Source organism: Schistocerca serialis, chromosome 3 (genome assembly GCF_023864345.2).
Source record: "Schistocerca serialis cubense isolate TAMUIC-IGC-003099 chromosome 3, iqSchSeri2.2, whole genome shotgun sequence".
NCBI classification, from domain to species: Eukaryota; Metazoa; Arthropoda; class Insecta; order Orthoptera; family Acrididae; genus Schistocerca; species Schistocerca serialis.
Genome location: NC_064640.1, coordinates 746,493,328 through 746,520,486, shown reverse-complemented (window position 1 = coordinate 746,520,486; position 27,159 = coordinate 746,493,328). Strand labels below are relative to the sequence as shown.

Below are 27,159 nucleotides of genomic sequence, written 5' to 3'. Positions count from 1 at the left end.
ATAGAATCCTAAATCTGTCACTGCAACAGGATGCCATACATAAAAAAATAACTACTCTACAGTACATCACATAGAAGAACAATTATGACACTAATGTGGTTCTATAGCTATACAACAAAAAAAACATCCTAAAAAAGGCTCCACAAATCATAAAATAACACTAATGAGAGAAAATCCTCTACATATGAACAAACTATACAAGAAAACTATCTGACAAAATAAATGCCCTACTAAAAAATATAATTGAGTAATTAGCCTTCAGAACTACAAATAACATTAGCAGAAAACAACATTCAGGAAAAACCATAATCCCAAAACACTTAAACCCTGAAATGTACAAAATTAACTGCAATAACTGCACAAAATTTTATAATGGACAGAGGAGCAGAGATTTCATCGATAGATTCAGAAAACACGCAAGAGAAACAAGTTACAACCAATCCACCTTTTTTACACACCTCAAAAAATGAAAAACAGGAAGTTAACAACATTGAAAATGCACTACAAATCCTGCATCAAATCCCAAAATGTCTAATTGTAAATAATCTGGAGGAATTTGAAATATACATATACTCGTACACCAAGGATTATTTCTATTATATACAAAATGAACAAACTGATTTCAGGCACACACAGCTTTTTGAAAGAAGAAGAAGAAGAAGAAGAAGAAGAAGAAGAAGAAGAAAAAAAAAATTAAATTTTGTGTACAGATAATGGGTCACCAAAGCACAAGAGATTACAAAAACATCAATAACATTTCCACAGATACACAACCCACAGCAAAATAAAAATCTTTGAGTAAACAACTAGCTGTCAAACTTGGATTTCTACAACTGTCAGATACTAAAAAATGTATTATAAGTATTATAATATATGCGCAACAGCAGATTATAAACACTGCTGAAAATAATGTTACAACCAACAACAACAGACAACTATAATGGTTTATGCAAAGTTGGCATATGTCTGTTTAGAATGTTAGGATAAGAGTACATCATCTAGTGTATAAAAAAAAAGAGACCTTTATAAATGATACACTATGTAAATTACAAATAAATGCGATTGTTTGCAGATGTATTGATGAAGGCAATAAAGTTGAAATACCTTATATACTAAAATAAAATATCAAGCAGCATACTGTTTTCCAATTTTCTGCATAATGCCCTACTTTGACATAACATATGCTGCAGGTACCACAATAAAGAAAACATAATATTTTTAGTCTGAATGTGTCCAACCAGTTTGGATTTTTCATCAATGAGACAGTACAAATTGTTTTGACTGCAGTTCCCTTCCAAGCTATTGACAAGCTTGGCATACATTTTTCAGTCGTTTTCTCCTGCACTAGGCTGTACCTACACCACCAACCCAATGTGGTCACCTGTTTTAAATGGGCGTGTTCTACATGATGATGCGAACTAGACAACCTCCAACAACAACAACAACAACAAGAAGTAATCTTGTCTAGTTCATGGGCAGCCCCTTTAGTAGTGGTACGGAAATTGAATGGCTCCCTTAGATTATACGGAGATTTTAAAGCAGTTAATGTCCAAGTGGTTGACATCTATTTTATTCCACACACTGAGGAGCTCTTTTTAAAACTGAAAATGGTGACTGTTGGTCAGAAATTGATCTACTGGAAGTGTATTTCAACTAAATATGGAACAGATCTCTACACTACTTCACATTTTGAACACCTCGTTCAGCCTCTACCAATACCAATGGTTCTCTTTTGGCATTTCATTTCTAGTACCCCTGCCACTTCAAAAAATTACTTAGAACAACTGATCCAAGAGATTCTACCTTAACACAATTATCTTGATGATATAATCTCCATGTAGTCTACCAAGTGCAAAGATCTCGAAAACCTACACTCACTTTCCTCTGCCTTAAGGAGAGCCCATCTCAAGAGGAGTTTCAAGTAGAGTAGCTTTTTCAACCTTTGGTTGAGTACATGGGTTTTATTACAAACTAAATTGGGATAATTCTAACAAAACACCACATACAGCCTATGGACAGTATGACTGCACCCTGAAATGTAAGATAACTACAATCTTTCGTTGGTGAGGTGAAGTATGCAAATGTAGTGCAGGCTGCATAACTGCTCCATGCCTTGTGAATAAAGGGAGCTGAGTTGATCACCCACATGCAACAATGTGTTCCACAGTCTTAAACTAGCCATACAATGGGTGCCTTGTTTGATGACCTACTTGCACTGGAAAACCTCAATTCTTGCCACCAGTGCCTCCCACCATGCCCCAGTGTCATCTTTTTACACCAGGAAGCAAACTGATTGCAACACCCAATAGTTTTCATTTGGAAAATTGCAAAGAAGGCCCAACAAAACTACTCTCAGATTGAGAAAATGCCCTCACAATAATCTACACAGTGCACAAATTTCACACACATCTATGAGGTAAATTCCACTTAGTCATAGATCATAAGTCTTTGCTTGGTTTATTTGGCACTTGCTCATTATTGCCAGACAAAAAGGCAAAACTTATATAACTGTGATCCCTTTTCTACATGCATATAAGTATTCCATCTCATACAGACTAGTAGGTCAGTACATGAACACAGAAGCTCTTTTCGGCTCCGAGTTGGCCTCGATTGACAATTTGATGGACAGGATGTTTTGTACTTCTGTACTGACTCTGTGGCTCTTTTCTCTTTAAACAGTTTTCCAGTCATGGCATAGACAACTGCAACAGAACTAATGGACAGATGCCATGATGCACTAAGTTTTCAAATGGGTGCAGCTGGGCTACCCAGGCCACCTCCCTATGAGACTCAACACAGATTATGATCCTATTTTGTTTTGAAACATAGGCTGTTAACTTAGTACAGCATTGATCTACTTGCTATAGAGAACAAGTTCCCCCTGGTGGTGATTTCTCCCTCCCTGTGGACTCATATTCTCTCAGTGGTTATCCAGTCATTGGGGTGTCACATGGATGAAGACTTTGGCCCACCACCATGCCTACTGGCCAGCTATTGATAAATATACCTGTATTAAGGTCCCTGCCCACCTACATCCTGATTGCGTGACCCAACAGGCATCACTTCCGAATGTCTGCTCCTTGGTACCAGATTCATGTAAACTTTGCAGGTTATTTTCTCAACTAAATGTTGCTGTCATCATAGATTGTTTGTCGAAGTTTTTATATATTACCAGGAAGTATTCCACAATTAAAGCACTGGTATAGGTGTTTGAGATCATAGCTCTCCCACAGGACATGGTAAATGATAATGGCCCCCAGTTCCCATCTGCCCCTTTTATAGAGTTTTGCACTCAACACGGCATACAGCAACTTCACAATGCTCCTTTTCATCCTGAACCAAGTAACAAGATGGAGCACATGCTTCAAACTGTTAAGGAAGGCAGCATCTATCATCCAGGATGGATTTCCACTCCCACCACATGCCCAGAGCTGTCATTTTTACAATGTGTACACAGACAGACTCCGATCGCAGTGCTGGCACAACTAATTGCAGTACAGCCCTTCACTTAGGCTGGCTGTCTGCTACAACCTGCGACCAAAACCATGAATGCAGCATCTATCTCCTTCTTCTTCTTCTTCTTCTTCTTCTTCTCCTCCTCCTCCTCCTCCCTTGCTGCTGTCTCAGCCGCAGCATCTGGGGTAGGATGACCGTAATCACAGCTACTACTCCACAGGGTCGCTCCATCTCTGAAACTGCTCTCTTCAGTGGCTTCCACTGGTGCCCTCTGCATACCCACTTGGACTGGTGTCAACCCCAGTCCGACACAGGGTGATCACACAGACCGACCTGGGACATGATAGCAAGATGATTGACTCTCCATCTACCTCTTTGCCAGAGTCAGCATCCAGTTAGGTTGTTTTTGATCCTATGTGCCATTTCAGGAGGGGAGGGATACTACAATCAGCAACTCAACTGGCAATGGACTCACTTATTTGCACCAGGTCGCAAGTGAAAAGCAATGACCAAAAGACACACCTATCTTCCCAATGTCACATCACATGGCGTGATCGCATGGTCTCTGCCTGTACAGTGACAGCTACTCTCATATTCATCCTTGCACACTTATCACATATGCACCGCCTACCCTCCCATTGGCAACATACCTACAAACTTGGCCTGTGGTGGTTTTTTCTGTCGCTGCATTTCTTATGGCGTTACAACAGTTTGGATTTTAAACAAGGGCCTGTAGTATTTCATGGCGTTCGTCCTTTGTGTAGTTGCAGCCAGCCAGAAGCTTTCATTCTGCATCAAACTCACAGCCTATACAGAACTTGTAACTAGTGTTTATGTTCAGTTAAAAGGAATGGCAACACCATTGCAACACAAATCTTTGTAACATTGTTAACAAGTTAAAAGTTGTCAAATATTTTTCTACTGATTTTAACAATTTGTCTACTTTGTTTCAATAGACCTGAGTTACTATACACACTTTAACATTATTGAAAACTCACTATATTAAAATGTGTCATTTTTCACTGAAATTTTGCAGAGACTACAAAAGTATATTATAGCAGCTGTTTGATTCTAATGTTAGGCACTGAATTAAATGAACAGCAATGATGGTCTTTGTACTGGAAAATATGAAAATAAAATCACAATAATTTAATAATGAACTACAAGTAACAATCTTTAATTACGTGACATTTAAACTTACATATGTTCAAGGTAAAGCCTTGTATTACATTCCTTGGCAATTTTATAAGCCTCATTAAAAACAAAACTCTGTCTAGGTTCTTTAAGTGCACACTGAACAGCATCAAGATCTTGATACTTGTACAAATCCAAACCATGGGAGTGCACAAATCTTTCAAAGTCATCAACAACTGCTTTCAAATCCTCTTGCTAAAAACATAAATTAAAATGCAGAAACATTTACTGTGTGTACAAAAAAGCAGAAATCAAAATGTACAAAACATATATGTTTTTACACTAGTGTCCAAAAGTGAAATATGATCAGCAAATGAGAACCAAGTAAAGCTTTATCAAGAGAGATGTTGTACACAATGAGTCCAGAACATATACAAATGAGCCAAAATATTATGACTACCAGCTTAAAAATGTGTTGGTCCTCCTTTGCAAAAAAATATAGCAACAATTCTGCACAGCATCAGTTCAACAAATCTGTGCAACGTTGTCAGAGGTATGTGGCACCTGATATCACACAGTTCCCATAAATTATGGTTCGGTTGTTTGTGGGTTTGGAACTGGCACCCAGACATCTTGACGTGTTCCATTGGTTTCACATCAGGGGAATTTGGTGACCAAAAAATCAACATGAATTCAATAACATGCTCGTAAAACCGCTGTAGCATGATTGTGGCCTTCGGACATGGGCAGTTACCCCGCTGAAAGGTGCTATCGCTAGGGACAGGAAAATTTAGTGAAAATGACAAAGTGAAAAATAATGGGAAATTAGTGGTTATGAGAGAAATAACTCAAAATAGGGAATTTTTGTGAGATACTACGAAATTTGTAATTTTTCTGTATAAAAGTGCTAGAAATCTGAGAATGGCAGTTTACTAAATCTGTAACTGAAAGTTATCATATTTTAAAATTGCATTTTGATTTCTAATCTCCTCAAGGCTGAGGTTTATGTTGTAAGTAGGCTGTTTATGTTTTCTCTATGTAAGTAGGCTGTTTATGTTTTCTCTATGTAAGTAGGCTGTTTATGTTTTCTCTATGTAAGTAGGCTGTTTAGGTTTTTTATTGGTAACGCCACCTCTGTATGAAAATCACTGGCTGTGCTGTGTGCAGTCTGTGGCTGCTTTGCATTGTTGTAATACTCGCCATTGTAGTGTTAGGCAGCTGGATGTGAACAGCGCGTAGCGTTGCGCAGTTGGAGGTGAGCCGCCAGCAGTGGTGGATGTGGGGAGAGAGATGGCGGAGTTTTGAAATTTGTCATGAACTGCTATATTTATATATGATGATATTAAGGTAAATACATTGTTTGTTCTCTATTAATATCTTTCATTTGCTAACTATCCCTATCAGTAGTTAGTGCCTTCAGTAGTTTGAATCTTTTATTTAGCTGGCAGTAGTGGCGCTCGCTGTATTGCAGTAGCTTGAGCAGCGAAGATTTTTGTGAGGTAAGTGATTTGTGAAAGGTATAGTTTAATGTTAGTCAGGGCCATTCTTTTGTAGGGAATTTTGAAAGTCAGATTGCGTTGCGCTAACAAAATATTGTGTGTCAGGTTAAGCACAGTCCTTGTATAATTGTTGAAAGGGGACGTTTCAATGTATAATCTTAAAATGTCAGTTTGAGTCCAGTGTAACAAATGTTGATGTGATGATGAAAGTAGCATCAAAATTGGCAAAGAAAAACACCAGATTTGGCAAAAAAAAAAAAAAAAAAAAAAAAAAAAAAAAAAAAAAAAAAAAAAAAAAAAAGTGCCACCACCTATATTTGGATTACACAGCACCAAAATTTGGCAAAAAGACATCATTGAATTTGGCAAAAAAGCAGCACTTTCACAAAAAAGGACACTAAATGTGGCAAAAAATAACAGCAAGGCAAAAAATAGTAAGGAGTTTAACAAAAGTAGCAAATAATTCGTCAAAAAACATCGAATTTGGTGGTGGGTTCCAAAACATTTGTACCTGTACCAGCATTATAGTCTCTCATCAGATCTGCAATAGATAACTGTATATCCTGCTTTACAAAGCAGGCAAGACTCTAACTGCCACATTTTATGGTGAAGCATGGGTGTCCAATGCCTTCTCATGGTTCTACCACCCTTCAGTCACTTCCCATAGATGCACACAACAGTAGTACGTGAACAGCTGGCCAGTTTTGTCATTTCTGAGATGTTTGTTACCAGGTGCCAGGCTACAGCAATCTACACTTTCCCAAAGTTTCTCATGTCAGTGGATTTCCCCATTTACAGCCCATATCATCACTACAATGATTCCTCATACACCTCTGCTCCACTTACATAGTTTCCTTAGCATATCACACGCCTGCAACACCACCAGAAGGTTTTCAATTTCATAGTGACCAGTGGTCATAGTGTTGGTAAATCTCTGTCACAAAAAAAAAAGTTAATAATGAAAATGGTTCCCTGACTGCCATGCATGCTTGTCAACAACACAACACGTGCTCTATTATGTGTTTTGAAAGAAGGTACGGAAGAGAATTTGATGGTGGCTGGTAAGGTTAGCACTACATCCCAGACTTGCTCTAAAGGATTCACTTCCAGATACTTTGCTGGCCAGTCCATGTGATGCACATCTTTATCTGTGAGAAATACACCTGCAAAAATTGACTGATGTGAATAGGCATTAACAGCCACAAAAATGAATTCTCGAACAACTGCAAATCTGAAAACACCTATATGTTGTTAGTGTGTCCTTCAATTAACAATTTAGATATTAAGCTCTGTCCAATGATCCACCATGATGCCACCCCAAATCAGAACCCTGCCCACAACAGATCAATTTCTTACCATGAAGTTCTTGTGAGTGTGCTGGCTATCACTTTCTCTCCAGATGTATGTGTGATGAGAATTGACCTGTAGCTGATGAGAGATCCAGTACATTCCTCATTTGTGCTACAGCTTTGATGTGGCCAGGCCCACATGAAACAGAACTGTCTCTGGACTTCCACAAGTGGAGTATATGCTGCCAGCTATCTGGCACACAGATCAACTGCTCTGAACCTTAAATGCCTGATTTGTCAGGAAAGTGCACATTCTGATACTGTTGTAAACTTTGTAGACATCTCTGAATTTTGTTGTGCTGTTAAGGCTCAATATTAGTCCTACCGTAGAGTGGTTACTCTTGGTCAGCCTCATACTTGTCTATGACATTTTCGCTGTTTATTTGCAGTGTGACAGTGCAATTTACATTCTGTGGTGCATTTGACATTTCTGAGACTGCAGTCTGTGGCTGGCCTGCATCAAAATGTGCAAATATTGTTCCCTGCAATATGGGTGCCAGATGGAATCTTCATACAATAACACTGAAGAAGGTAGTATTGATCTAATGCAATGCTTTTTCTTATCTTTGAATCACATGCTCATTCAGTCATGAAATATTCCTGTCCTATAACGATAGCACAATTTTTGTTTGTGGAGACACACTGATAGTCATTTACAGAGATTACTCATCTTTTCTCTTTCCATGTTTCCTTTTTTTTGTTTTCAAACCCACACTTAACATTTGGACACTAGTTTATGGTGTAAAATGCATGCAGCAGAAAGTAACAGAATAAAGCCAAGAATTTATGGCAACACACTAAATTTAAATAATTGATTTCTACCAATTTTAAGACAAAAAGTGAATTCACAATGGCCTGTGAAAATATTTATTTATGTTAGCATCATACTGTGCAATGAAATCAATAAACCATGCACTTAGTGGAATATTAAAATAAAGCTTTGGTAGGTGCTGAACTAAACTTTAAAGTATCAAATTGAAACCAAACATGGCTATAAATTAATTGCTGAACACATGTCTAAAAAGTCTAACAAACTAAAAAATAACAGAAGAATGCACTAAAAATTATCATATTACCTACACTGTCAATCTAATATTGCGAAGACAGTCCATTCAACTTCATCATTACACAAAATGAAACTTGGATAAATATTTAAATATTATATTAATAAAAGATACTGATAATGAATGAACAAAAACAAAAAAAGAAAGAAAGAAAGCTAGACTTTAACATCCTACTGACGATGGAATAATTGAAGGTGGGCTGGTCGAGGATGGGGCAAGGACTTGAGCATAGCCTTGTTTAAGGATTCTTTCTAGTATTTACCTGAAGTGTTTCAGGAATACCGGACTATACTTAAATGAGGGTGACAATCAAGGATTTTAACATTGCTTCTCTTGAGTCTGATCCCATTGTCTTAATCACTGTACCGCCTCTTTTTGGGCACACTGATGGGATTATGTAATATGACACTTTATTTCCTGCTGGTTAAATGGACTGTTCTTAAACAGAAAAGGAGCTGAGATATTCACTCTGCAGCGGAGTGTGTGCTGATATGAAACTTCCTGGCAGATTAAAACTGTGTGCCGGACCGACACTCAAACTCGGGACTTTTGCCTTTCGTGGGCAAGTGCTCTACCAACTGAGCTACCCTAGCACGACTCACGCCCCATCCTCACAGGTTCGCAGGAGAGCTTCTGTAAAGTTTGGAAGGTAGGAGACGAGGTACTGGCAGAAGTAAAGCTGTGAGGACGGTGCGTGAGTCGTGCTTGGGTAGCTCAGTTAGTAGAGCACTTGCCCGCGAAAGGCAAAGGTCCCGAGTTCAAGTCTCGGTCCGGCACACAGTTTTAATCTGCCAGGAAGTTTTACATCAGCGCACACTCTGCTGCAGAGTGAAAATCTCATTCTGGAAACATCCCCCAGGCTGTGGCTAAGCCATGTCTCTGCAATATCCTTTCTTTCAGGAATGCTAGTTCTGCAATGTTCACAAGAGAGCTTCTGTAAAGTTTGGAAGGTAGGAGATGAGGTACTGGCAGAAGTAAAGCTGTGAGGACGGGGCGTGAGTCATGCTTGGGTAGCTCAGTTGGTAGAGCACTTGCCTGCGAAAGGCAAAATTCCCGAGTTCGAGTATTGGTCCGGCGCACAGTTTTAATCTGCCAGGAAGTATCAGAAAAAAGCTCTCTGACAAAAATAATATAAAAAATTAAAGACAGTGAACAATACAACCCAACCACATGAAAAAAAAAATGCAAATCTTGGAACAAAATTAGGAGAAAAGACGCTTTCTTGACTAAATGATATGAAAAACTGACATTTGATAGGCTTTCCTTGGCATCTTTGAGAAATATTTGGCGTATTGAACTATTGACAAAAAGGAACACTTCCTCTGAAAGCATGTGAGAATAATAGTAATGTAGCCATGTATGCAACATGCGTAAGAATAATAATGGGACTGATTTTTTTATCTACCAAAGTTTTTATTTTTGCAAACAATATTGTCCCCTTCAAAGTAGTTCCCTTTGGCAGCTATACACTGGTGGAGTTGTCATTCCCAGTCTTGTAGTCTTGGTAGCAGTGCTGAAAGGCTTCACCTGGTATGGTCTTTAACGTGTCTGTCAGATTTTTCTAAGCATTCTCCAGAGTGCCAAAATAACATCCTTTTAAGATGTTTTTCAATTTTAGGAAAAGAAAAAGTCACAAGGACTAGGAGGGGGGGGTGTGGAACAAAAGGGATGCCTTTTGAGGTCAACAGTTCTGTGATGGAAGTGGCTGTGTGACATGGGGTGTTATCATGAAGCAGTATCCACTTGTCTGCACTGTCCGGTCTCACTCAGTTCACCCTTTCCCTGAGCCTTTCAAGGACATCATTGTAAAACACATAGCTGACAGTCCGTCCTGGAGAAACAAATTCTTTATGTACATTACTCCTACTGTCAAAAAAGGAAATCTGCATTGTTTTGCTCTTTGATTTTCCCATTCAAGATTTTTTTGCTCGAGGAAATGTCTCAGTATGCCATTCCTCACTTGAAGCTTTGTTTCACGACCTTATTAAAAATCCAGGACTTATCACCTCTGATAATGTGACTGTACCATTGGCAAGCCTCTCAAAAAGATCAATGCACATGTTTCTTCAATTGTCCTTCTGCTCAGATGTGCGGTTACTCAGCATCATTTTGGCACAAAACTTTCACACATGCAAATCTTCGATCAAGATTTGATGTACAGTGAAAGTGCTTAAGTTTAACATGTAACACATCATCCTTTTTGTTAAACATCAGCCTAATCTCACAGAAGCATGAACACAGTTGACTTTTTTTTCTGTTTTTGAAGTTGAAGGTCTCCCAGAGTGAGGTTCTTCTTCAACGTGTTCTCTGCCTTCCAAAAATTATTTGTGCCAGCAAAAAAATTGTACTCTTAATAAGGAATGTTCCACATAGGCCTGTTTTAGCTTTTCATAGGTCACACTTGTGGAGTCCCCGACTTTAACACAAAACTTGATTGCATAATGTTGCTCTAAATTCCACAGTTCCATTTTTGTAACACATATGAAAAGCACAACTTCACTGATGGCACTCTCAAAAAAAACATGTGATGGCTGTATGGAGTTGAAACTCGGACTGAGCACCTGGAAGGGGTGAACACACTGGTCTACACAAGTAGAACAACACAGAGTTGCCAGATTGCTTGTGGTGTTGTCAGTCTCATTACTTTTCTCACACACTTCGTAAAAAGAATTGTGTTTTTTGTGAGGTTTCTTTCATCTGTTCCATAATGATCGAGATTCGTCAACTGTTATGCTCTCATATTGCTTCCTTTTATGGAAACAGACGATTTGATAACAGTAGATATCAAAAACATCCAGTATGTTTTGTGACCACAAGTGCCAGTACTACAACTTTGTTCTAGAGGCACACAGAGGACTATATGTTCTTTCTCATTACCTTCTCTGTATAGGGCCAGGCTGCCTTTTCAGCTAGCCTGCTGACTGTGGAATGGATGCTTCAACAGCACTGTAGATCAGAATGAGATTTTCACTCTGCAGCGGAATGTGCGCTGATATGAAACTTCCTGGCAGTTTGAAACTGTGTGTCGGACCGAGACTCGAACTCGGGACCTTTGCCTTTCTTGGACAAGTGCTCTACCATCTGAGCTACCCAAGCATGACTCACATCCCGTCCTCACAGCTTTACTTCTGCTTTACTGGCAGAAGTAAAGCTGTGAGGACAGGGCGTGAGTCATGTTTGGGTAGCTCAGCTGGCAGAGCACTTGCCCGCGAAAGCAAAGGTCCTGAGTTCGAGTCTCGGTCCAGCACACAGTTTTAAACTGCCAGGAAGTTTCAGCACAGTAGATCATTTGAGTAATATGATCCACCCCTTCCTGAACGCTGCCACGGTGTTCAAACATAGCAAGTTGGCTGTAAAAGGTTCAGTCTGCCCTACTGAGGGCCTGTTGTGTCTACTTTCTTTCAGGCTCCACTCTGTCTGGCAGGTGAATTCAGATTGGGAAGTGATCCATTTAGTGAAAGCTATCAACCACTTCCCATTAAGTGGTGTACAAGGGCTGGAGAACATATTGAGAGATGAACAGCAGTGAATGATCCTGTTAGTTTCATGTTCCTTGTACCATTTTGTATGACAGATCGTAATGATGTGGAACGAGTTACTTTACATTCACATCACAAATTAATTTGCACATATGATTCCAATGTGAACATTTCAAAGTTTCTTTTTTTTCAAAAATAAAAAAGACATAGAGATATTGTGAGTTAGTAAGTCCTACCCACCACCTTTTACACGTTGCAGTGATAGAAATTTTTCTATGAAACAGAAGGAGTTGTCAAGGGGAAAATTTCTCAGTTTGTTTTCAAATTTTAATTTGCTGTCTGTCAGGTATTTTATATCACTGGGTAAGTGACCATACTAAACACGCTACAAACAGTACTGGAGTACAAGTCACAGGAGTGTCTTACAAGCTACTTATCTCACTGTGCAGCTGAACCTAGAATCTTGCAAACAAATTAATGCCTTGTTTTTGCCTTTAATTTAGTCATTCCATATTAAATCATTCCAAACAGGTCAGAGTATTTAAATCATATCAGTCACTGCAGTGATTTATCACAAGTAGCATCATAAGCAATACTGAGGATGTTAATTAATGTATGAGAACTATTTTGAATTGGTTTGTTTAAAGGTAGCTGATAATTGCCTAACCAGTACTGATCTTATGCAAATTCTCATGTATGTCACAAAACTGGTGACATTATGACTAGGTCATTCATGCATATCATGAGTAACAAACTTCACTGAAGCATGTCTGATGTTAATTTGATTCTAGTGATAAGTCTCTATCAGAATTACACACTTGATTCTACTTCCTAAAAATCCTTCAGATAGTCTTTTCGGATATTCCTTAACTGTGTACCTTAATAGTTAACCAATGGCATACGATAGCTCAAAAGCATTTAAAATGTCATAAATACCAGCAATCTTGATGACTGCCCATAAGTGCAGCCTCTTAAATCTTGTGAATGAAGAGAGTTTCCCATATTTGTTGGTTCTAGAAAACATGTTGATTCTGATAATGAAGATAATAAGACTGAAGGAAATGCACCACCTTTCTCTCATTATGGGATAAAATTCACAATCAGTTGCCAACATAGCTTCTGTAACTTATGTGAATTTTATTTCCCATTACATAATTAATCATGCATCTAAATAACAGACAGAACAGGTCGCTGGCCACCAAAAAATAATTTCAGCACTGACCAGTTCACAAGGTACACTACTTACAGATAGTAAATCACAAAAGCATTCAGCTCAGCTTGAAAAGATCCAAATACTGTTCTGAAATGTGATATTTCTCACATGTCAACAAGATGTAACATAGTCAAAGAAACACTGTTCATACTCATTAAGAACTGCTTCAGATCTGAGTCAAAACTGCAAGGCAAGGAATTTATTTACATGCACGTTCCCCATAAAAATTGGAAACATTTCCTGTGACAGTGACAATTTAATGATCACAGAAAAAAATGAATGACAGCGGAGACCTTTGTGGGCACAGGAAAATAAAAATCCACAAAAATACAGAGCTGTCAGACTCCCACCTAAGAACCTACAAATGAATTATTAACTTTCCGACCTCTGCCAACACATATGATAAATTTACAAGGAGGAGGGGGAAGGGGAGAGGGAGGGGGAGAGGGAGGGGGAGAGGGAGGGGGAGGAGGTGGAGGAGAGGAAAGAAAAGTTACTGGTATCCAGAAATTGCGTAAATGTAATGAAACTGAAATAAAGTCTTGTCAGAATTGCAGTTTCAAATAAATGCAGAAAACGCATTTTTGAATAAAATTCTTGAGCATTCAACAGCAGTCTCCAGCAATGTTATCAGCAGTAAAACCAATGACTGCCAGGGGGTTGTTCTAATGTAGGTGAGGCAGCAACATCGGGGACCTTTCAGAATAAGGCTGAAGTGTTGCATGCAAGGAAATGGGGCTTGGAGACAGAACCTAGCGACTCTGATCCACTGTGTGACTGAATGATGTTAGGTGGTTTGAGTGCCTGATCACATTTTTGAAACTGCTGCTGCCACCTTCCTATAAGCATCAAGAATCAATCTTTGTTATCGCTTGGTATCCAAACACTGCCTCCATGTCCTGCTTAATGAGTACCACTGAGTTTTGTTAATATTAAGACAGTTTTATATAATTTTAGATACCTCTTTTATAATGGAACCCCAATATAAAGGTTCATGCCCCAAGACTCTAGGTTTTTTCAAATTATATTTGTAAGCAAACAGGGGGAAACAATTATTTTATTCACATTTGATGTAGTTTAGCTTATGTTTAAAGCAAATAACATAATTTACTGCATATGCTCTAACTTATTTCTTGACAGTTTCACATTTTTGACTGGTTTACAATGAATATACAACGTCGTCTTCTCTTATATGGCTGTAATGTAATTCAGCGCCAGTATAAGTGTAGGAGAAATACAACCTGTTCAGAGACAGACAAATTAGAATGGGTTTCAGTCTGTTCTTATCAGAAATATCTTTTGTAACTTAACTAATAAGGAATTGTTCAACTCCCTGTTTGGGAATTGCACAATCAAGTATTTCATCTTTAGCACATTTTTACATCTTTGTAATATTACATTGATGTGGAGCACTGGAATCAATCCAGTATGTACATAAAGGCAAGAGTATATTAATTGATTACTTACTTACCTCTTTATCTATGTTAATCCTATATTTTCTGTAGTCCAGAAGCAGGTCACCTGGTCCAGTGACTTTCAACTTTGCTTGGACAAAAGGTAAACTGATATAAAGGTTGGAGTATAAATCCCACATTTCAGCCTCATCAATATGGTAACCAATGTAGGTATATATATAATTATCATTTGGTAATTTTGAAAAATCACCATCACAGATTTTACTGTATGCTTCCAGCAATTTTCTATGTAGTTCCTATAAACAACAAAATGCACATAATTTACATTGAAAGCCTGAGTATGAACATGATTCCATCTAGTATTTTCAGATACAGTGACACTGTTCCTACAAAGTTCAATATTAAGTATGGGAAACACCACAAATCCTTAACAGTTTCATTTTTGCTACAAAATCCAGTGAGAAAAAATAGCATCTTGCTGAACATACTACGAATAAACTAATCAACTGCCTACACTACGAGCAATGCTGGAAGTCAGTTTCCATTCAGCAGGAGCTAAAATTGTTGTAACAGGCTGAAACTGCCAAATTTAGAATTTAATGGCATATAGTACTTCTTCTTCAGGAACTAATTATTTAAATTTTGCTGTCTGTTATTATGCACTACTTCATTTGTGTTCCCAATAATATGTCACCCATAAACTATTTGAAATTTGAGAGAGAGAAAGAGAAATTGTGCCTCTGGAGGTATGTTAGTCACTTGTCACTTCTTCAGAGTCCATTGCCTGCCAGGACATGTGCCACTGCTGAATTGTTTGTTTCAGTAACTACAGCTTGCTAAACCTTTCTCTGCAAACCCTATCATTGATTTGGTGTTATCTGTTTTGTCCTTAGGAACACAGCAGGCTGACCTAACCCCACGTCTTGATGTGTGTCATACAAAACAGTTTTTTTTTTTTTTTTTTTTTTATTCAGATATGACGGCCAATAAAGAAATAATTTGGATATTTTAGACAGCATGTTCACTGCTGCTTATTGAGATGTTACAGGCCCGAGTTAAAATGCAGTTTGGAAAAGTGCTGCTTCTTTCAGCCTTCTATTCTATATCATGAGTATGAGGTTTCTAGTGCTGGTATCAAACCCCTTCGTCAGTATGTCTCTGCTGTTGTGGTTCTTCAGCGTCCTATGTCAGTCACGGAACTCAAGGTTTTTTTTAGGTAAGTTTGCCTATTATCATCAGTTATTTACAGGGTCAGCATAGGTTGTACAATCATTACATGACTTGGTGCATAAGATAACGTCTTTCCACTGGTCACAGGCATGTGAAACAGCGTTTTCCAACTGAAGTTGACGTTACAATCTGCACCTTGCCTCATAACCTACCAACTAGGTCAACAGTTAATGTTACCAACAAATGCGTCCCAGCATGGGGTGGGGGAGGTGTTAGCTCATATATATTCTGATGGCTCCATGTGGCCTATTGCATATGTGTCTAAGATGCTTAATCCATTTCAGACTAAATATTCACAAATTCATGCCTTAAAGAAGTTTCATGTTTTCCTGCATGATGTAAAATTCCATCTCATCATAGATCAAAAGCCTTTAGTTTTGCTGTTTAACCCCGCAGCATCATTGCCAGACAAAGCAGTAGTCGCCTCCCACATTAGGGCTGTTCATCTCCTGGTACAACTACAAGATACACTTCAACCCCACAGCTAAACACGCAAATGCCGACATGCTCTCCCATCTTCTGGCCAGTCCTGTAGTGCTACTGATCTGATTTTACAGTAAGTGATACATTGCCTATAACATGGCTAGACTACGGTGCCTCCATCACAGGGATCCACCCCCCTCCATAACTACTATGTGTTTTGGCATCATTTCTCTATCACTGATGGTGTTCTACTACTTGATATGGACTATTCAACTCCTCACATAGTGGTTCCCTCGGCTCTCCGTTTGGATATCCTGCAATTGCTGCATGCTGATTTCTGGGGGTTGTCACACAATATGGCATTAGCCCATTGTCATGTTTTTTGGCCTGGTTTGGACAGCGACATCACTTGTTTGGTTACAGCATGTTCTCAATGTGCATCACAGCTAGCCGCCTCGTGGGCAACGTTGTCTCCGTGCCTCCAACCTTCGCAAGCCTGGGACTGTCTCCACATCGATTTTGCTGGCTCTTTTCTTAATGTATACTGGCTAATAGTAATTGGTGCATTCTCTTGGTTCCCATATGTTGTTCATTGCCTGTCAACTTTGGCCTTTGACACTGTGGCAGCCCTGTCAGAAATTTTTTCCATCACAGGACTCCCGCAATGTTGGTCTCTGATAACAGCCATCACTTTGTGTCACAGGAGTTTGCCTCCTCCTGCAACGTCCTTGGGATTTGCCACATTTTTGCCCTGCCCTTCCCTCTACAGTCCAATGGTGAGGCTGAAAGGTTAGTTAGAAGATTAAAAATGCAAGTGGAAAAGTATGCGACTCGATCCCCATCCAACGTTGCCTTGGATCAATTTCTGTGTTCCTATCAGTTCATGCCATTATGCAACCAACAGCCCCACCGAACTGCTCCATGGGTGTGACCCTGGTCGTTCCTGCATCTCCTGTAGCCTGGCCATAGATGCCAACACGTGCAGCTGGCGTCCTGTTTCCAGCCTGGGATGGCTGTCTGGTCGTCGTCCAAATTGGATTCCCGCCTTCATCTCCTGATGCCATCTCTGTCATGTTCATATGGGGAAGGGTCTCTGTCCATGTCATTACGACTAGTTATACCTGCTCATGGGTGACCGGGCAGCCCCGGCCAAGACGTCAATGTTGCCACGGCAGTCCGTGCCACTCAATGAATCACCTGATATGGCTGGGTCCTGGGTCCCTACCATGACATGAGGGGTCCCCCAGCATCGGTGGCCACTGGTGTAGCTTCTCCAGTACTGCTACCAGTACTGATGCAGCTACCATCCGCACCGGAGCCATCTCCTCCGCCTACACTGCCAACAGCGGGGGTACTACCACCACCAGATCCTGGACCTGATGTAGATATGGAACTCATGCTGATGTCACCCTACCGTATGGGTTGACACGAGAAGGCGGCCTGCGACACTGCTTGCGCCCCAAGTACTTCCGACCATGCGCTCCACTATCAGCATGTTATCCACGTCTTAGTCTCAGGGGGGAAGACACCATGGACATCTCGCGAAGAGGAAGGGAAGAGGAATGGAGTAATGTATGCACACTTGAAAGCCGTGTGCTTTAGCAGTGTGTTGTCATGAGACTGTACCACAAAAGAGTAATACTGTGAACTGATACAGCCCGCCATGTCGAGTGCCTATTTAAACCCTGCCACGTGGTGCTCACGCTCAGTTATCATGTTATTACTGCTTGCATACATTCGCCTTATCTTATTGTGTTAAATGTATGTTATGATTATTGGTGTACATGCACTCTTCAGAAACCACATTAGTACGCACAGGTATGAGATAATGGATTGTATACTACCTAATTTCCCTTTGAGGATGAAGTTGAATAGTTTGCTAAAGAATTAAATAGGGCAAGGGGCATAAGTACACAAACAAATCAATTATAAAAGCACTAAAATAACATGTAATCAACATATCAAAAGAATACAGTGCAAATTAGCAATGAAGTACTAAACTCAGGTTATGTTTTTTCCGTTAGAGCAGCTGAAGACAGTGATTGGATGGACAGGAAAAAGAAATTAACAGATGAGCAAAAATAGTTTGGAGTGCTTTTGGTAAAGTAAATATGATTTTCAAAACTAAGTTTCCAATATGTCCAAAACAGAAATTTTACTATCATATTGGAGTTTTGAGCTCAGTTCTCATGCTTGCAGAAAAATAATAATGAATTAAGGATGGGTCTGCCTTTTTGCAAGTACACAAATTATTGTTTTGTTTCATCACAACTGTGTCATCCTCAGTGGTTTTGTTTTTTATTGTTTTCCTGAAATACTTACATACAGGTTATTTTTAGGTTAAGAAATATGATACATCATATATATATATATATATATATATATATATATAATGTTTGTGTTTGTTATTTTGTGTTGCCTGATAATTTGTTCAGATTAATTAATTAACAAAATATTCCAGGCTATTATGCCATGGTTGAATGGATTTCACTTATAAACTTGATGTTCCTTCCCCGTCTACAGAGGACATTTTCAAGGGGGATCATAGCTTTGTTGAATGTCCCCAATTCACACTCTGGCTCACTACTGACTACAGCAAAACTCCGCTTTGACAAGCTTCCGTGCAGTGGTGTGAAGTCACATGTTTTGAATACACAAGCACAATTGGCTGTTGTTGACTGCTGTCATTCACTGTTGCTATCATTCCACTGGAATAAGTTGGAATTTATAGGATTCCATGTAGTTGTGGGAAGGTGTACACATCATTTTCAGCGCCGGAATCCAAATGTCATTCAATTTCGTGGCCTCCTTCTTCCTACTGAAATTCCTGGGCTGTTCTGCAATCTCTATGACCTCTCTGTGTAGCCTTTCATGGTATCCGCTTGTAGCTGCCAGTACTTGAGTCTTATCAAAATGAATGTGATGGTCTCCTGGCTGTAAGGCACGTTCTGCAACAGCTTATCTGTCAATCTCCCCTCTTCTGCAATTGCCCTTGAGCTCTTCAAGTTGTTTTTTGACAGTTCTTTTTGTAGTACCAACGTACACCTCCCCACAACTACATGGAATCCTACAAATTCTAGCTTTTTCCAGTGGTTGGCGAGCATCCTTCGACGACTTTAGGTGATCTTGTATCTTCCGTGTAGGTGTGTAGATTACCACAATGTTCTGCTTTTTGAGGATTTTTCTTATGCAGTCAGGAGAAATTGAATGACATTTGGATTCCGGTGCTGAATAAGATGTGTACCAGTCTTTCACCATGGAATGATAGCAACAGTAGATGACGGCAGTCAACAATGGCCGATTGTGCTCGCATATTCAAAACTTGTGACGTCATGCCATTGCACGGAAGCTCACGGAAGCAGAATTTTGCGTAATCAGTAGCAAGCCAGGGTGTGAATCAGACATTCAACAAAGCTACGAGCCCCCTTGAAAATGTCCTTGACAGATGGGGACGAAACGTCAGGTTTTAAAGTGAAATCCATTTGGCCATGGCATAATAGCCCACAACATTTTATTAACTGTGACATTTCTGGCTGTGAAAGTTTACATTTTACAAAAAAGTGTTGAAAGTGTTTTTTACTTAGTACTGTTTGGTCACCAATAACTTTTTCGCCCTGTGTGATAGCTTTCTGAATGTGGTAATTTTCTGCTGTTGTTAAAGATGGGTACAGATGGTTACTGATGTTTTAGGATTTGGGGGTCTGTTTCTATGCCACAGGGGTGGTGGTTGTTTTCAATGAGATGGTCTGTAAAAATGCAATATGTGCTGCCAATTTTCAGTGTTCTTAAATATTCTAAGTACCTTACCCTGAAATTTCTACATGTCTGATTGATTGATTGATTGATTGAAAGAGTATGGGACCAAATGGTGAGGTCATCAGTCCCATGATACCAAAGTGGGTTACATATGAAAGAGGGTCCACTAAAAGTGAACGGATTCAGTCAGAGGAGTCAAATTATAAAAGAATGAACATTAAACACACACAGTAAAAGCATAAAAGGTGAGACCAAATCCAAAAACTTGACAAAAAGGGGGGAGGGGGGCAGTCATGGGGTCACAGACCGTGAAGACTGCAAAAGGAGTCCCAAGCACAACCAACCAGCCCCTGCTCCAAGACTAACGGAGAACCTTATATCTGGAAATAAAAACTGTAGTAACACTGTTCACGTTTAAATCGCACTTCACTTAGCGTGGACCGGGACTGTGTCCTAGGCATGCCCAATGTTAACTGACTGGGCACGGCCCGTGCTGCCAGAGTAGTTGTTGTTGTTGTTGCTGTCATGCCGGCAGAGGTCACGTCCGAATTCTCGCGTGCCCTCTGGTGGACGGGACTCTACTTGCGGCAACTACCATCCGTGACGCGCCGTGCCAATGTGCGCCTCCCGTGATCTTTCTGGTGGCTACTACACTCCTCCTCCTTCAGGGGGTGAACCCACTGTGATCCACTGCGTCGGAAGGTGGAGCGTCGGGCAGGAGCGATGACCTCCACATCCATTGGATGGCCGGAGGCGAGGGGATCTGCCAACCCTCGAGCCGGAACCTTCGAATACAGCTGGAAGTGACCCACACAAAGAGGCCCCCGTCGTCCCACAACCGGAGCCCGGGACAGAACGGGCGACAAGCTGTCGAACTCCGGATCCTGTTCCACCCCGGGAGGGACAAGACCCAGTGGCGGGGACGAAGAGGAAGGGATGACCACAGGTGAACCAACCTCCTGAGAAACCGGGTCTGCTAGGGGGGCCGGCTCTCGCTGGGACATCTCAAACGATGGCGATGCCGGTGCTGGAGCTACTGGAGGCTGCCCAGGCTGAGAACCATCGCAGTGCGGCAGAGGCACAGCGGGGAGAGGAGGCAACGTCCCCTGTGAAACCAACACAGGTGCTGGCAATGGGGAAGCCGGTGTCCTAGAGGGTGGAGGGTGGGTGCCCGAACGTGGACGTAGCTGATTTTGGTGACGACGTACCACCCAGTCCCCCGCCTGCAAGGTATAGAGCCGGCGGCCATTTCGGCGCAGGACCACCGCTGGTATCCAACGTGGATTGCGACCAAACCCACGGGCCCAGACTGACATACCCAGTGGAAAGCCAGGTACTCTGTTTTGTGAAGACTGGCGAGGACCAGGCCGGAGGAGGTGCAGCAGAGTCCTAGGTTGACGCCCATGGAGGAGCTCTGCGGGGCTGCATTCTCCCATTGGTGTGGTCCGGTATGCCGTCAAGAAAAACATCAATGCTTCCTCCGCAGGAAATTCGTGCACATACTTTTTCATCTGCATCTTAAATGTGCGCACCATGCGCTCGGCTTCCCCATTCGATTGTGGATGGAAGGGGGGAGAGCAAATGTGCCGAATACCGAAGCGCCTACAAAAATCCTGGAAGGTCTAAGAAATAAACTGCGGTCCATTGTCCGAGACCAGGGTGATTGGCAGACCTTCCACAGAAAAAATTTTTTCTAGTGGCTGGATTGCAACTTCTGAAGTGGTTGAGGAGCAGCGAACCACATACGGGAATCGGGAATAAGCATCAATGACAATGAGCCATAAACCATTGAGAAACGGGCCCGCAAAATCGATGTGAACACGTTCCCATGCTTGGGTTGCCGGTGGCCATGAAGAGAACGCTGCCCTGGGAGATGCTTGTTGGCTCGCACACTGGGAACAGACGGCCACCAAGTGCTCAATTTCTCTGTCAATACCGGGCCAGTACACATGTCTGTGAGCCAAGGTTTTAGTACGGGAAACACCCCAGTGCCCCGCATGTAAGAACGTGAGGACCTCCCTTTGTAAACTTGCAGGAACAACCACACGAGGAGCTGTATCATCGGTAGCCAGAAGGAGAATGCCTTCCAAGACCAAGAGGCGGTCCCGTAGAAGAAAATAATTACGAAGAGGGTCCGAGGCCCGGCCCGGAGGGCGGGACGACCACCCCTGCTGAATGAGGCGAACTATTTGCCGGAGAACCGGGTCAGCTGCCGTTTCCCTGGCGACTCGAGAACTAGTGATCGGGAAGCCATCAACCGCTTGGCGGGACGCCTCATCCTAATGAAAACACATAATCTCCTCTCGATCGAACGTAGGATCCGGGCCCACCGGAAGACGGGAAAGAGCGCCGGCGTTGGCATGCTGTCCTGTAGGGCAAAAATGAATGTCATAACGGTACTTAGAAACGAACAAGGCCCAGCGCTGTAGTCTGTCGGCCGCCCTATCCGGAATCTGAGAGGTGGGGCCAAATAATGATATTAACGGCTTATGGTCAGTGATTAACTGAAACTTCATGCCATACAAGATAGGGTGAAACTTGGTAACAGTGTAGACAATGGCCAAAGCCTCTTTTTCCACCTGGGAGCAATGGGCCTGCGCGCGACTAAGCGTTTTAGACGCAAATGCCAGTGGTTGCTCGGAACCATCTGCGTTGCGATGGGCCAGGACCGCCCCCACCCCATACTGCAAAGCGTCTGTAGCCAGGACCAATGGTTTATGGGGATCAAAAGTAGCCAAACAAGGGGCTGATGTGAGGAGGCCCTTCAACAAGGTGAATGCTCGCTCGCATGCAGGTGACCAATCAAAAGGAACACCCTTGTGCAGAAGGCAGTACAGGGGGTGGGCTATAGTGGAAGCCCTGGGAATGAACTGGTGGTAATAGGCTATCTTGCCTAAAAAAGCTTGTAACTCTTTCAGCAAAGCGGGCCGAGGAAGGTTGATGATACCTTGGACCAAACTGCCTAGTGGCTGGATACTGTGTCGAGAGATGGTGTAGCCCATATACTCAATGGATGGTTGAAAGAAGGTTGACTTATGCAGGTTGCAACGCAAGCCCACAGACCTGAATTTGAGAAAGAGGGTGCGAAGGTTGTGCAAGTGTTCCTTCGTGCTGCGGCCTGTGACAATTATGTCATCCAGGTAATGAATACAATGAGGAATTGTCGACGTGATATGCTCAAGATAACGCTGGAATATCACCGGGGCACTGGATATTCCAAAGGCCAACCGCTGGTATTGGTAAAGGCCAAACGGGGTGTTGACGACCGCCAACCGTTTGGAGTCCTCATCAAGTGGTATCTGATGATAAGCCTCCGACAGTTCGATTTTCGAAAAATATTGGCCTCCCGCCACGGAGGAGAACAATTCATCAGCACGAGGCAAAGGATAGGTGTCCACCACCAATTGGGAATTAATGGTGGCCTTGAAATCGCCACAAAGATGTAATTTTCCCAAGGGCTTCCTTACAATAACGAGGGGCGAAGCCCACTCACTGGAAGAAATGGGAAGAACGACCCCTAGGGCTGTCAGCCGGTCTAGCTCTTCCTTTACCTGAGGGCGGAGAGCCAAGGGGATCTGCCTCACGCGTAGAAAACGCGGGTGAGCCGACGCCTTCAACGTTAAGTGAGCTTCAAAATCTGAAACACGCCCCAGGCCCTCCTCAAAAATATCTGGAAAGTCGGAGATCAAGGATTCCAACGATTGATAGGGAACGTCTTCGGAGACCAACTGTATGGTGTCAGCGATAGAAAAACCGAAAGCTTGAAAGGCATCCAGGCCAAAAAGGTTAGCTCAGCTCACATCACGGACAACAATAAAAGTAATAGGCCGAGTGACTGATTTGTAAGTCACGTCGGAAGTGAATTGACCCAGTAGGGGAATGAACTGTTTACCATAACCACGTAGACGGCGGTAAACTGGCGCCAACGGGGGCGATCCAAGGTTGGAATAAGTTTGTGCATTCAACAAGGAAACTGCCGCGCCCGTATCAACTTGCAGTTGTAACCGGCGCGACCAAACCGACGCCTCGATAAAGAGTTTGCGTGCCGATGCGTCGGGAGCCTGGCCCAATGAAACTTCCTGAATGTCAATGTCCATGTCCTCAGTACCTGCTTCCTTCGATTCTTTTTAGGCTGAGCGGCAAACTTTAGCAATGTGACCTTTTCTATTACATTTGAGAACAAACGGCCCAACGCTGGGGGCACTCTGACCAATCATGATGTATATAGCACGACGCAAGGACGGCAACAGGGGCCGGTGGCCGGAATTCTGCTTACGCGCCGTGCGGGAGCGGCCGTAACGGCCGGATTGTACAGCTCGCATGTCGGCCACCCCTGACACAGTGGACGCGGCCACGCCGCCCTGAACCTCCGCGACGTCGCACCACGCTTCCAGCTGTTGACCTGCTGCGTGAGAGACTTCATACAATTGAACAATGGACAGGACTTCCTCGAGGGAAGGGTTTTCTAACTGCAGGGCCCGTTGCCGGACCTCCCTATCAGGGGCCGAACGAACAATGACGCCGCGTACCATAACGTGGGCGTACGACTCTCGCGACTGCTCCGTGACAAAATGACACTTGCGACTAAGACCGTGCAGGGTAGTGGTCCACGCCCGGTAAGACTGATGGGGCTGTTTCTTGCATTGATAGAACTCGACCCTAGCCGCCACAACATGTGTGCGGCGGCGATAATATGAAGACAGCAATGAACACAATGCGTCAAAAGACAAGGATGAGGGTTCCTGCAACGGCGCTAGCTGCCGCAAAACTTGATACAGTGAGGGATATATCCAAGACAAGAAGAGAGCACGACATACCTCCGCATCTGCAACATGAAACGCCTGGAAATGCTGCCGAAGGCATATGCGTCCCAATCCTCCGCTGTCTCGTCATACGGCGGAAAGGGAGGAGGGAACGGCGCCGGAGCAGACGGCGTGGAGAGCAACGGCGGAAGCACTTGTTTCATGGTGGCCATGAGTTCCGTCTGCTGCGCAACCAAAACTCGCACCAAATCCTCCGTGCCGTGGAGACGCTGCGAAACCGGAACAATTACGCAACACGCGAAAGAACGACCCTACTCGTGGCCAATTGTGTAGTAACACTGTTCACGTTTACGTCGCACTTCACTTAGCGTAGACCGGGACTGTGTCCTAGGCATGCCCGATGTTAACTGACTGGGCACGGCCCGTGCTGCCGGAGTAGTAGTTGTTGTTGTTGTTGCTGTCATACCGGCAGAGGTCGCGTCCGAATTCTCGCGTGCCCTCTGGTGGACGGGACTCTACTTGCGTCAACTACCGTCCGTGACGCGCCGTGCCAATGTGCGCCTCCCACGATCTTTCTGGTGGCTACTACAAAAACCACTTTCACGGAGGAAACCGAGGACCAGGTCAACCATCTGTGGATCATCTGCTAATATTAAATTTAAGGAAGCAGGAAAACTATACTTAGCATGAATGGTTGAGATCTTGTCAGTCTGGCACCACAACCACATTATGGGGGTGGGTCGTCAGATGTGTAAAGGGGGAATCCTTGCTTCCGTGAGGAAACTATCAACAGGACTAGTGCGAAAGGCACCAATAGCCAGAGGCACCCCACAATGATGGACATGGTCAAGGAGTTTCAAACTGGAAGGAGCTGGTGAGCCATAAAACAGATTACCGTAATCGAGTCTGGACAAGAACAGAGCACGGTAAAGATGGAGAAGAGTGGAAAGGTCTGCACCCCCAGATGTGTGGGCTGGGAGGTGGAGAGCATTAGGCTTCCACATGCACGTAGCCTTTAGGTGATGAATGTGGGGCAGCCATATCAGCTTGTTATGAAAAATAAGGTCCACGAAACGGGACTGTGCTACAACATCGAGGAGCTGGTTGCCTAAATAAAGTTCCGGATCAGTGTGTACTGTGAGTCGATGACAAAAATGCATAACCTACATTTTGGAGGGGGAAAACTGTAAGCCATGGGTGGTGGCCCACACAGAGGCCAGTCAGATGGCGCCTTGGAACTGGCACTCAGCAGATGCCACCAAGTGGGAGCTGCACCAGATGCAAAAATCGTCAATGTACAATGCCGGGGTAAACAGAGGTCCAACAGAGGTCACAAGCCCATTTATGGCAATGAGGAAGAGTGTGACACATAGCACAGAACCCTGTGGGATACCATTTTCCTGAATCTGAGGGGCGCTGAGTGAAGTGCCAACTCGAACCCGGAAGATCCAGTAAGATAAAAACTCGTGGATAAAAATCAGAAGGCAACCATGGAAGCCCCAGTCATGAAGGGTAACCAAAATGTGATGGCGTCAAGCCATGTCCTACGCCTAACGTAGGGCAAAGAAAACTGCGACAAGGTGCCAGTGGTGAGTAAAAGCCTGTCAGATGGTTGATTCCAATCAGAGTGGATGGTCAGTTGGAAATCGCCCTGCCCGGAAGCCACACTGATATGGTGACAAAAGGCCCTGGGACTCGAGTACCCCACATAATCTGGAGTTAACCATCCTTTTGAGCAGTTTACAAAGCACATTCATAAGGCTAATGGAGTGGTTGCTGTCTAGAGACATTGGGTTTTTCCCAGGCTTAAGGACCGGGATAACTATACTGTCTCACCATAGTGACAGAAAAGCACCCGTGAGCCATATGTGATTGAAAACCCTGAGGAGCTGTTGCCTCTGGGGAATGTCCAAGTGTTGAATCACCTGATTGTGAATGGAATCTGGTCCTGTGCTGTGTCTCATGAAGAGCTAAGAGCCTGCTTAATTCCCATTCAGGAAAAGGTACATTATAGGCCTTAACATGGTGCAGGATGAAATGGAGGGGGTTATGTTCAACTCTGTGTTACTGCTGGAGAAAGGTAGGAGGGTAAGAAGCAGATGACGATGTCACCACAAAGTGTGTTGCAAGGTGTTCCGTGAGGACCAATGAATCACTGCACACAGCTCCTTGGAGGTTCAGACCCTGGACAACTGACTGTTGCTGGCGGCCCAGAACGCTACGGAACTTTGACCACACCCGTGATAAAGAGTCATATGTCTCCAGGAAGGAAACATAGTGCTCCCAGCATTCCCTTTTACTCTGCTTAATAAGGTAACTAGCCTTAGCTCGGAGACACTTAGAAGTGAGGTTGGTCTGGGAGGGGTGTCACTTAAATC

The 27,159-nt window shown here is 42.8% G+C and overlaps 1 protein-coding gene across 1 annotated transcript in view; it reads right to left on the bottom strand.

The window, feature by feature from the left end:
- The window catches only part of LOC126470597 (apoptotic protease-activating factor 1), a 262,484-nt gene that overhangs the window by 139,722 nt on the left and 95,603 nt on the right, over nt 1-27,159 (bottom strand). The window contains exons 9-10 of the mRNA XM_050098549.1: nt 14,666-14,905; nt 4,658-4,845 (exon numbers count right to left, since the gene is read on the bottom strand). Coding sequence (XP_049954506.1) covers nt 4,658-4,845; nt 14,666-14,905 — 428 coding nt within the window. The remainder of the gene's footprint in view (nt 1-4,657; nt 4,846-14,665; nt 14,906-27,159) is intronic.